The 12775-nt window shown below is 35.7% G+C and overlaps 1 protein-coding gene across 1 annotated transcript in view; it reads right to left on the reverse strand.

The window, feature by feature from the left end:
* Nucleotides 1-9988: 9988 nt before the first annotated feature.
* The window catches only part of LOC114537895 (DNA-directed RNA polymerase III subunit RPC2-like), a 74076-nt gene continuing 71289 nt past the window's right edge, over nt 9989-12775 (reverse strand). Inside the window, exon 9 of the mRNA XM_028559008.1 lies at nt 9989-10277. Within this exon, the coding sequence (XP_028414809.1) occupies nt 10058-10277 (220 nt within the window). The 3' untranslated portion in view covers nt 9989-10057. The remainder of the gene's footprint in view (nt 10278-12775) is intronic.

Raw genomic sequence — 12775 nt, forward strand, 5'->3', positions numbered from 1 at the left:
TCCAATCCTAGCAAATATATTCATGGAAGACTTCGAAAGAAGCACTAGATAACTGTCAATTCAAACCCAAATTATGGAAACGTTATGTGGATGACGTTTTCTTTATTAATTTTGGTCTCACGGTATTGAAGAACTAAATCATCTTCTGGAATATCTCAATGGTCTACACCTATATATAACCTTTACCATAGAAATTGAAAACCAGCAACATTCTTTACCATTTCCTAGATTCACCCGAAATCCTAGTGGCTTCCTTAACTACTCCGTCTACCGAAAACCCACACATACTGTTACCGCTACCTCAACTATCGATCGTTCCATCATCCTAGAATTTTGACCTCTGTTTGCAGAACCTTAGTCCCCCGGCCCCGTGCCCACTCATCAACTATTAATTACACCATCTCCAGCAAGTCCTTTACCTGGATTTTACCCCACCTAAACCTACTACTGATAAGGAACCTATCAACACGGTTTGCATCCCTTTCATCGGTCCTTCTTCTTACGCAATTGAAAGTTTTTCATAGCTCTCATGCTTTCGCACGTCTCTGTGCTTGCGCACGTAATTCGTTTGTAATTAGAAATTTAATAAATTACATGGTGTAAATCACAAGCAATTAACAACTATATTTAATAACCCCATGCAAAACTTCAAAGAACATAACCTTTAAATGACCTTCTGATATTTTGAAATTTAATATCTTACCTGAATCACAGTATTTGCAGCCACTGTCATCACGTGATCGCTCTAGTGTGTATTTTGTTTCTCTCTAGATACCTCTTTTGGACTGAGATATTTGGAATTGGAAAAAAAGACTTGGCCGCTAAAAATGAAAATATATTAAAGAAGATTTCGGATGAATCATATGACTCTGTATCTCTAGATTATCACAGCAAGAAAGTGTACGCGATTGATTACTCGATGGAAAAAGATAGCGTGATTGAAATAAATTACTATGGTCGTGGAAAGAATCAAATTACTCAAATGTTTGATAGTTATATACAGGATGTTATTGGAGGCGTTATTTACTGGAAAACAGAAAAATCGATCGTTATAAATATAATGAACATCTCCAGCAAAAATAATTTAGGTCATATTCGGTTATCAAACAGCTACAATGCAAAAAGTCTTCTGGTCGTAGAAAAAAATCGACAGCCAAAAGGTACGTTTCTACAGTGCGAGCAACGATATTAGTTCAAATAGAAATTTTCATACAATGGTATTGAATTTACGCAATCCTGGCGTGAAACTATTCAAGGTTGTATAACTTCTCAAATATTCCTTCCAAAAAATTTAATTACTAAAGTTTAAAAATTTCTATTGAGAAAATACAGTAGTCCCTCGCTAACTCGAACTCCTAAGGGGAAGGAAAAATTGTTCGAGTTACCGGGGGTTCGAGTTAACCGGAGTTGGTGTCAGATTACGTTTATAAGTAATACAATAAGGTATAAAATCCAATCGAATCATTCTTCAAGGGATACCAGGCCTCCCAATATGAATGGTCAACGAGAGTGGACGACATTTTTCAAAAAATTTAAAAAATCGAAAGAATACATAGGAACTAAAAAAGTTAGATCAATAACGACCGTAGCACCACACAAAACTTTTTAAATTTATAAGCATTTATATACAATTATACACCTATTAACTTGTTGTTATTTTGACAGTTTCCAGTTGTCAAAATTCTATCTTCTCACATTTTAAAGTTCTATGATTCGAAACCAAAGTTCGAGTTAACCGGATATATTTGACCAGGGGGAAACAAAATTTGTTCGAATTAGCGAGGAGTTCGAGCTAAGCGAGTTTGAGTTAAGCAGAGTAAATTACTATAAAAAACACTGTCAAATTCAAGAGGAATTGGATTTAGTTCGAGTTAGCGAGGAATTCGAGTTAAGCAAGTTCGAGTTAGCGGGGGACTACAGTATGCACATCGCGATATTAGTTTCATGTCGGAAAAGCGGCGTTAATCCCATCAGAAATTCGTTTATTACCTAATATTTTATTGAAATTGTCGGTTTTCATTGTTGATACACTGACACAAAATTTTAGAAATTCACAAACTGATAGAAATGGAACACCAAGTGATTCCATTCATTGAATTGAGTTATTTGCTGACATGATCCCCGTGAAGTCTGATCACATAAAAAAGTCGGTGGGCCAATGAATATGTGAGTTTCTTAATGGTAAACTTAGGGATGGAAGTTGCGGACTTTTCTATTGCCATGCACATGGCATTTTTGGAGGAATACTGCTTCTCATCGGCATAAACCTGGCGGTTAATGATCGACCACAAGTCCTCAATGCGATTTTTTAAATCAGGGAGTTTGGAGGCAAATCATTAGGTTATCATTCACGAATCCAATACATTTCAAAAACGCTGTTGTAGCTTTTGTCGCATGGAACGCAGCGTTGTCATACATGAAGATGATCTTCTTCAGTTGTAACAATGGAAGGTCATCCAGCCATGGTTCAAGGACATTCTTCAAAAACTGGCAATACGTGACTGGCAATACGGTCAGTTTTACTCCATCAGGAGCACGAATCCCAAATCTTTACGCCACTACCTTCTTTTTGGAGACCTCCTTAGAGATCTCCTCTTAGAAGGATTTTGCAAAAACCTTTTTAATGTCACAACATGGCGACTTATTTTTTCAGCTATTGCTTTCGGTGTTTTACCCTTAGCTATTTCTTTGATAATAACGCTTTTCTCGCCTTCTACTAGGTCTTCACCTCGTCCCATCGTGATCACATGCAGACTTTTAAACTAATAGCGTGGATCATGCACCTCTTGTATACATGACCTGGATTTTTAATCACGTGATTAACATAAATGTAAACATGTTTCCACAATTTTCCGCGAATGATCACAGATTCATGCGAATTATGCGGCTTATTTAAATGAATCAGTATTACTTAAATCTATTATAAAACTAATATTGTGGTTCGCACTGTATAGCCTGATCAATGTTACCTTCACAAATGAGCAATTTTTAAATGGTTAAAACAATATAAATACTGTAATTCCAAAATGAATTTTTAAGTGCAAGCAAAAAAAAATTGGTCTGATATTTCACTCTACAGACTTCAACAAGCAAGGTCAATAATTAATTGGTTGATTATATCACTGAACTGCATGCGTGAGACAGTCGAGATACTGGTCCAGATACGGAATATACAGACCACGGTCCTGACATTGGTTTATACGGACCTCTCGTCAACCAATCGGAATAGAGGATTTTGAAAAGCCATAAAATAATAACTATACTTCAAACATCGAAATAAATGTAGGTCGCTAGAAATATGTTGATACTGATGAGATTGCATGTCGAGAAATGTTTTTCACATTCTTAACGTCTATGAAAATAAAAACATATTGAAATACATTGCTTAGGAAAAGTGTTTGCCGCGACAACTGGTGATGCACTTGCTGGGTAACTTTAATCATTATTTAACTATAACTAAACGTATTCCCGTTTAAAATACACCATTTAATACCCACAGAGAGTTTTATAGTAAGACCAGTTGTATACTTGCATATAAAAAGGGTAAATTGTTTCCACATTTCAAACCCTGTCACTGATAATTAATATTTATTAATTTTTCATTCAAAGGAAGATGCGTAAAGCTTTCATGTCTCCACGGTTACTGTTCTAGCACTAAAGGCTCTGAAATTTGTCATTGTGATAAGGGTTTCAATACAACGGACATGCTTGCACAGGTATGTATGATAAATAATTACCTACTATTTTTCCCAGCCCGACGTACCATTATAAGTTCGCATTGCGATATAATAGTAAATTTGAACGTTTGTTTGGGGAAACACCACAATTTAGTTGTGCTGTTACGAAATACCAATATAGCTATAATGTATTTAGCATTGTTCAAAAATAGAAGGTCAGTATCGATGAGGAAATTACTTTGGGAACATGTCACATAAAATGACCTGTAAAGTAAATATTATTATGATCCTTCGGAATGACAAATTTACTTTTCCTGTCATGAGGTGACAGCCCATGGGATTTCTTCCCAAACAATAGTACCGTCTTGCAAAGTACAAGTGTCAAGATTCAAGAACATAACTTCTCGGCGGATATACGAGGTTGTGTCAATAATTTCTTTGTTATGTTTTGCTCGATTAAGCATTTGAAGTCTTACGTCACGAAAAGCTCGCTTTGATAAAATTATTAGTAAAAAAGTTTATAATTTTAAGAAGTGGTTCACAAAGTAATAATTTGGTAATTGTACTTTAAGTTGATGATAAATATTTTAAGTTGTGAACAAGTTTTAACAATGATCGATTAAGCAAAAGACCAACTCGACTAGTGCGTCACCGCCCTTAAGTAAACAAAATATGAGAGCTGGACCGAGCTTCTAACGCCAACCCACACTTGTAACATACAACGTTGATTAGATAGTGCGAATCACAGCACTTTCCATGGGGCGTCTTGAAGATCTCCTCAAATTTTATTATAAAAAAACGCGCACAGCACCCGAACCTTCAGTGGACTAACGGAGTAAAAAGCATATGAAACGTTAAGAAACTCAACCTTACAGAATAGACTAAGAAGACACGACTAAAACGACGAAGATCCTAGAGAAGAGAAGAACGAAGCAAGAAACGAAGATTAATGAACATTATAGTCAACCTATTGTAAAGATCTACCACCTCGCGTAGAAAGAATAAAAAACCATTTAATAGTGCCATTTTGATAAATAGGAGCAGCTGATCACAACATTTTTTATATAAAAGATTTGGGTGACTGGGAGAAAAGTTTGATTTGCACTGATGATGGTCCGGATTGACGGACCCATTATGAAAAAAAAGCGCGGATCCTTACTTTAGATTATTTCTCGTTCTCCAAAACTCTCGTGTTTCTAAAAATGTATGTCGATGCCTCAACATTTTTTTACTTTAAAGACAATAGAATTCTTCTTAAAAAGGCAATATCTTTGGCAAACAAAGAGTATATTGTATACCTCCCGGGTAGACCTACTCGCCAGAACTACTGTCAGTAGAAAAACCGCCTCCAAGGGTCCCAAGGCTTAGGCACTCTTAACGAGTGAGCTGGTGAGGGAAAGGGACAAATTTACATTCTTAGGTTTGAATATGCCCGTCAAGGGTGAGTATAGTAAACACGGAGAACATTTTGCCTATATTATTACCTGTGTTGCAACTCCAAATTTACTTTGGAGCAAATCATGTTCAATATATATATATATATTATATATATATATATATATATATTATATATTATAATTAATGTTACTATACGCTTTAATTCAGATATCGTTACTATTCCGTTTAGATATCGATGAATGTCTGTCATCACCATGCAATCGAAAAGGTTTTGAACGCTCGTGCAAAAACACACCAGGTTCTTTCGTTTGTACTTGCAAGACTGGGACCATTTTCGATGGAGTTACATGCTCAGGTATGTGCTCGCATTTTAGTTCATTAATTTCCCTCAAACCTGTTACAACCTGCCGTAGCGAGTATCTATGGTAATTTGAAACCAAAAATCTTATCTTTTTCCGGCACTTTTCGCATAAAAAAATTTGAAGAAATTTTTACGGCCTCTATCTCGCATACCCTCTAACAAGATACATAAATTTCCGAAGGTATATCATATCGCGTTTTCAAATAATATATTTTGGAATTTCAAGGAATGACTAAATCTTTCACGAAAAATTATATTAAGGACATAGTGGGGGGGGGGGTGTCAAAGAACGATTTTGGTGTTTATCCTATAAAATGTTTTTCTTCTTTCTAAGACTTAAATCTTTGTCTGTGTTCATGAAACACCCGACTATATGACGATGCCTATATATGCTCAACTGATGTTGTATAGAATCGTGCTATAGGTGCAGGGATCCTACAAATATTTCAACACCAAGTTTTCCATCTATTATTATAATATATTATGTGATTTGACTTGAAACCATAAAAAAGTTGCTTCTCATTATGGGCTGGTCCTAATGTCGGGTGTCATAGAAGGAACCGTGTCTTAAATTGAATATCTCCGCAAGTATTTAGGCTAAAGACACCGAAATACCACCAAACGATAGCGCTTGAAGAGGTCATATAAATGCTATATTCAAATCAGCAGATAGTTATAAGCCGCACTTGAAATATAAGCCAAAATACTAGCTTGCGTTGTTATCTCAAACTACTTGCCCATGGCAACCATATACTTTTCGAAATTTCATGTTTGTCAATTTATTTTGTTCTCAAACTGTCTTAATTTTGCCTATTATCATTCTGTTATAACTTCGATGTACTTTTGGATTAGGATGTGCAAGAGAATCGGAGAAATAAGCCATTTTAAGATCTAAGCGATGAGCCTTGATGAGCGTTGCTAAGCGCGTGTTTAGCGCTTGCTCGGAATGTTGTCACGCGGTTCAAAAATTTGACAAAAGTCTGTGATACCCACCCCCTAGGCTAATTTTGACCCCAAAAATAGATTCCTGGCGTAAAATTGGACCAAGAGGTCAGTTTTTCGGCTTTTTTTGCCCGAAATTTTCGGTGAATCTTTTTATTATTGTGAAATGCTTGCCGTGAGCGATGCGATAATACATACCATGATGCAGATTATGAATGTTTATGTAAAAAATCGGCAAAAATCGTCTAAAGGCACGATTTTGAAGCTAAATATATCAAAATGATCCTAGAGATGTGAACTAAATCACGGTAACCAGTTTTTGTTTGCGTTTTGGGCAATATTCTAAGGATTAGGCCGCTTTGAGGTATAATATCGAATAATAGCTAAATCGCATGCATTCTAAAGTAAATATCATAGCGAATTTGAAACATATAGAACTAAAAAAACATCTATCTACTAAGGACAATGTCCTCTTTTAAATGGTTTAATTTTTATTAAAATCGGCCAAGTATTTGCACAGAAAATGCAAGTTAAAGTGAGCCAACCATTTTTAAAGGTCATCTGATCAGCTGACAAAGAAGAAAACATTAACACTGAATAACAATTGCGCGGTGCAGGTACTACAGCTTCATATACATGTGTATAACTGTCTATATTATAGCCAACTCTGAACTGCAAATCCGATTAAATGGTTCAAGTACTAACATGAGCGGAAGAGTGGAAATATATCATCCAACATTTGGCTGGGGCACAATCTGTGAAGTACAATCTAGAGAAATAGTATCGTTTTATGTTGGTGATGTCACCTGTCGTCAATTGGGTTTCGCTGGACTACGAAATATGAGGTACTTTGGCCAAGGAAGTGGTCCTGTATTGCTTTCTGAAGTCTCCTGCAGTAATAATGAATTATACATCTGGGATTGCGGCCATGGTGGATGGAATATGCCTACTTTAACCTGCCAACATGATCGTGATATCGGTGTGGAGTGCTACTGAGATCACGATAATTTACTCGGCTTGGCCAGGGTGGCAAATTAGTCTTTCTGTGATGCAATGCAAAAATTTTGATGTTGAGCAACTGTGAAAACAGTGGTCTATTAAAATAACGATAATAAATGAAAATTAGGCATCGCAGGACTAAATCGTCAGACTGGTTTAAGAAGTGAAATATGAAACTGTTAACTAGAGTGCCAAATTGATCAATGATTTGACACTAGATATTAAATAATGACTTGCGGTATGGTATCACATCCCACAAGTTATTTAATTTATTTTATAATATAAGTATGATATAACGAGCAATTTGATTGGCTACCGCGCGTGCATTGTGAGGCCATAATGCACGCTTCTGGCTTTTGAAGTTTTTGTTGCTAAGCAACATCTTAAATAACATGTAAGGAGAATTTCATTATTAATCAAATAAATAAATTTTGTTGTTGCCCTATAATTTCTTCTTATATTATAAAAGAATTAAAAAAGCTCGTCGCGTGCCTTTATGGTGTAATAATGCACTCGGGGAAATGTTGGGAGAATACTCGAGAAGCTTGTAAAACACTCGGCTACGCCTCGTGTTTTACAAGCTTCTCTCGTATTCTCCCAACATTCGCTCATCGTGCATTATTACACCATAAAGGCACGCGACTCGTTTTTTAATTCTTAAATAATGTATGATAATATCATATAGCATAATCCTGCAATAGATTGCAGCTTCATTAGTGTGTAATATCTATGAACAACCTGTGCATTTTTGTCAAATTATGAAGAAAAAAAAGTGGAGCACCTTGAGATTAGTTATATATAAATCTGTATTGGACCTCGACATTTTCAGGACACATTGTATGCTGGGTAGGCACTAGACTTTAGCAATAACACTTTGAACTAACCATAAAGGGCTCTTGGACACACAACCCTCCTGCTGCTGTGCTGGTTAATTTAATAACAACACTTTTCCCCACTGGATCTACACGTAAATACCATCACTGCCAAGAACATTTTTGATAGTTCACATTTGTGATAATTATCACAAAATTTTGTGATAGCAAGATAGATCAGGGATTTCGCTGTTGAATATGTTTTTAGTATGTGATCTGTTACGGGCTCGTTGAAATATCTTGGTGAAAATCGCATATTTCCATGTCGAGGCCGCCTTTTGCTTAGAACAATTAAGTATGGAAGAGCCGTGAAAAGAGTGTTGAATTTCAATTGGTTTTTACAGAATCTACAGAGCCGAGGCGGAAATACGCGATTTTCCTCATGATTGTTAATCGAGGTCATATTTGGTAATTTTTTCCTCTAGCGCAGTTTACACTACACTCTATTAATTGTCTTCGGAAGACTAGAATACACGGTAGCTATATATATTATTAAATGATAAATATACACCCCTCTAAATTAAGCTTCTAGCTACTTTCCTGAATACTTGTTTGCGAACTACAAAAATATAAGGGAGCACATTCACGCTGTGACTTTGTTTTGTGTACTGCATATTAAGATTGTTTGTGATGTATCGCGATTTGCTTAGGTAATACCAAGACATAGACTTGTCAAAGCAAAATCTCAGCCACCACAATTTAATGTTTGAGGCTATTGCATGTCAAGGCTAACACTTCAGCAAAGACACATTGAAAACCTCATTTAGCCAATCATGCAAAGCGGTTTTACCCACAGGCGGAATTTTTCGATCAGACGAATTCTTTTGCTGGATTTACTTTTTATGTAAATAGACCCTTTCGATAATTACGTCACAACATTGTTAACTGCGTTAGAATGACGTCAGCTCATAATTTTGCCGTGGATATTATTATCATTTCTTGTGGAGCCGCGCGCTTGCTAGCCTGCGGGTTGCAACCCCAAAGAAAGGCTGATGCGCAGGCTAATCTGACAAACGAATCGCCATGTTGCATTTTCACGAGCAATACATCCTGATTCTTGATTTCTGAAGATCACACAGAGATCAAAATGCCACGGCTAAACGTGACGCAGATTTAAATGAGATGGATTTACTCTCACAAGCAATAATCTAGAAATATAAATATTTTCTTCAACAGATGCCGGTAAAAAAACTTTTATTTTTCTACAGTGACATAAAACGAGGTTTCCAGACCACGATCGTGATTGGCTAACGTAAATCAATAAAATCTTGTCCCCTGAGCCCGCGATTTTTCCTGCTCTAGTTTTCCCCATCAGATTCGCGTGCGATTTTCATATCAAAAATGGAAAAAAACAACGTTTAAAGCAATGAGAACCAACAACGAATTGGATTAGTAAACGCCTGAAAGATTTTAACAGCGAGCGACTGCATGCAAAGTTAGAATCGAAAAGAAAACAAAACTTCTTTTTGTGTCAATATTTAATAAAATTATGGCAGCATTTGGCATCACTGATGAGTGAAAAAGTTAAACTTTTTATATGCAGAAGGTAATTATTTTAATAAATTTGAACAACGAAATCTCTGAACAATAAATATTGAAAGAAATTTAGTTTGGAAGAGATTGAGTTATTTCCAGCGTGGTTTATCACGTGGGCAAGCCTGGAGGATTTAATCACATATATATGAGGAAATATTTTGTTTAGCCTGGATGGACCAGTAGTCAGAGTATCAGTATGTCAATTCAGTTCTGATTCCCAACACTCACTCTTAACCACAAACGACCGTCAGACAATTTTGGCACACAATTATTCATTCAACACTTGGTCTCAACGTTAATCGCGGAATAATATTCATACTTATCAGTTCTTGGAATAATAGTTTTGTCGCGTAGGGAATCTTGATTGAGGAAATATCATGCGAGGACTGACAGAAATGGCACCAGCCGGAATATCCTATTAAACCACATTTGACACATACGTCGACTTCAAACTGATCACTGGATATCATTAAACGTTCAACCAGCAGCATACTAGCAAAGAAATGAAGATTGTCTTCAGGATAAGACGATTGTGCAAACGACCGTGTAGTTTGAACACTTTACAGCAGTTCAGCTAATTTGCATCCCTAACACTATGTAATACTGAAAAGAGAGAAAGGAGCCATGTAAGGGATCGGTCATAAAGTAAAAAGCGGGCAACAGATATAGGAGTGGGCCACTATTTTTGAGATGCACGTTTGAATGGGTTAGTTATAGTTCAATTACGGAATCCAATTTAAGAATAGAAAATACATGCATGCAGCAACCCCTCTCCCTTTCAAACCAAGAACACAATTTTCTGAGCTAACCTGACCTAAACTTATATTATGAAATGACGCAAAACTCAAATAATTACATTTTACCGAGTATATTATAGCTAATGTTTCCATCATTCAAAAACAATCATAAAGCTAGTGTAAACATTGCCCGTTCAATTTTGCATTTTTGCTGCATTATACCATAGCAGCAATTATAAGTAATGGTTTAAAATCGAAGTTCCAAACGATTAAAATAGTGCAAATCTTCAGATACAAAGAATAAACCTCAAATATTATTTTTAATATTCTGTATGCAGTCGACGGCTATAAAAAATTTTATATTTTTGATATAAAAATTCAAATTACACTTTCAAAAACACTTTTTGACCTTCGAGCAAAGGGGTAATAGCCTTTCATAGGTTTTCCGTTCGCGAAAAAGCTAAAAAATATACAAAGCTGAAATTTAAACAAATAAACGGCATACAAAGCTGAAAATTATACAAATACAGCTCATCCTTTATATCGTGAAACAAATACGAAATAAACAAAGTAAACACGTACCTTTGGAAAACACTTATAAGCTTGCAGATTATGGTTTATTTCTCTTACACGGCTTTGCCTTGACTGTATCCATGTTCATTTTTGCTATCTGTCATGCTTCATGTATCTTGTTTCTTCTCGTTTTATTTTGCACAAGGTTTATGAAACGCTTTTACAAAAAGGTTTACGAAATGACAGTTAAATTACTGACGTTCTCTTGAAATACAAACTTTCTTTCTTCGCTAATCGGAACGTTTGTTGATTAACAGTCGTTACTCGCGCATGCGCATAACTTACAAAACAACCCAACATCGACCGTCCATGACATAGAATTTGCACAACTTTGGATTCAGCTATGTTCTCCCGGGTTCCGGGTTTAATTCCTAATCTCCGAGCGGAATTAGTACCGACGCAGGGGCTCCGCGCTCGCTCGGGGATCATGTCGTCAATGGTGCAAGGCTACTACAGGCAATTCTATGCCGGCCTATTGACAATAGCAGAATTAATTGCGAATATTTAATCAGGTGGATCATCACTGCAATACTTCCTACGTAGAAGGTATTAAGAATTAAGAGCTGGATTAAGTAAAGTAGTCTATTGACTTAATCACAACTAATTGCACGCATGATTATTTTGCACGAACACATAAATAGCTAGATCTTGTGTATATATATATCTATCGCACATAATGTTAAGGGATGACTTTCAAGGGATGTCCAAGAAAAGTCAGGAAAATTTCTGCAAGTTTATTAGATTATTAGGTTACAAAACAGTGGGAAATTTAAACAAGAATAAAAAAATCTGTCAAGCCGAAAAAACATTCATCACGTAAAATCATATTTTATTTTGTAAAACAATTCGTATGGACAGATTTTTTACGTGTTTGTAATGAATGATTTCTGTAGCACACATGGCGCTTCGCCCGACCATATTTCCTATTACGCGACATCATGCCAAGTGCATAAGTAAGCTAACAGCATGTTTAAGTAAAGTACAGGCCTATAACGACAAGTTCCTGACGCGTAGAGTGCATTAAATAAATAAGTCTGGTGTATATATCTGCCACACATAATATTGCTTAACGTAAAAAAGCAATAATTTTACACTTTCAAAAGATATCCGAGCCAGCAGAAAGGTTGGGGAAATTTCGCTTTTTTAATGTAAGATTTTAAGGATCTTTGGAACAAAAGGTGGGCAACAAGACACAAAATAATTTATAACATTCTACGTTTTAAAGATTGGTGAATTCTCCTTATAACAATCACTGAGAATAGCTGAGTCATGACTCATGTAATTTTTAATGAATATATTGCCAGAAGACTGAATATTATTTATTTCCTCTCAAGCAAAAAATTGCGTTCTCTGCATATAATAGAAAAAAGCAATTATGTAGTTTTTGTTACTCTACAATATTGCACACTGTATACAAAGTTGACAATTTGTCGACTTAATTAGCGCCTAATTTTATTCTTGAATGCAAAAATTTACGTTCCACACATATGGTGCATCGCCCGACCATATTTCATATGTTTCAAATAGCAAATGCATTCAAACATTTAGACATGTTTGAATACATTTGCTATTTGAAACATATGAAATTATTAATGTGGAAAAATGGCGAAATATGGTTTTCTGTGTCATTTATGTGGTGCAATCATTTCTAAACACGATAAATCGTTCGTGTTTGTAATT

This window comes from Dendronephthya gigantea, unplaced genomic scaffold (assembly GCF_004324835.1).
Source record: "Dendronephthya gigantea isolate DGI-Jeju-01 unplaced genomic scaffold, DenGig_1.0 000168F, whole genome shotgun sequence".
Taxonomy (NCBI): domain Eukaryota; kingdom Metazoa; phylum Cnidaria; class Anthozoa; order Malacalcyonacea; family Nephtheidae; genus Dendronephthya; species Dendronephthya gigantea.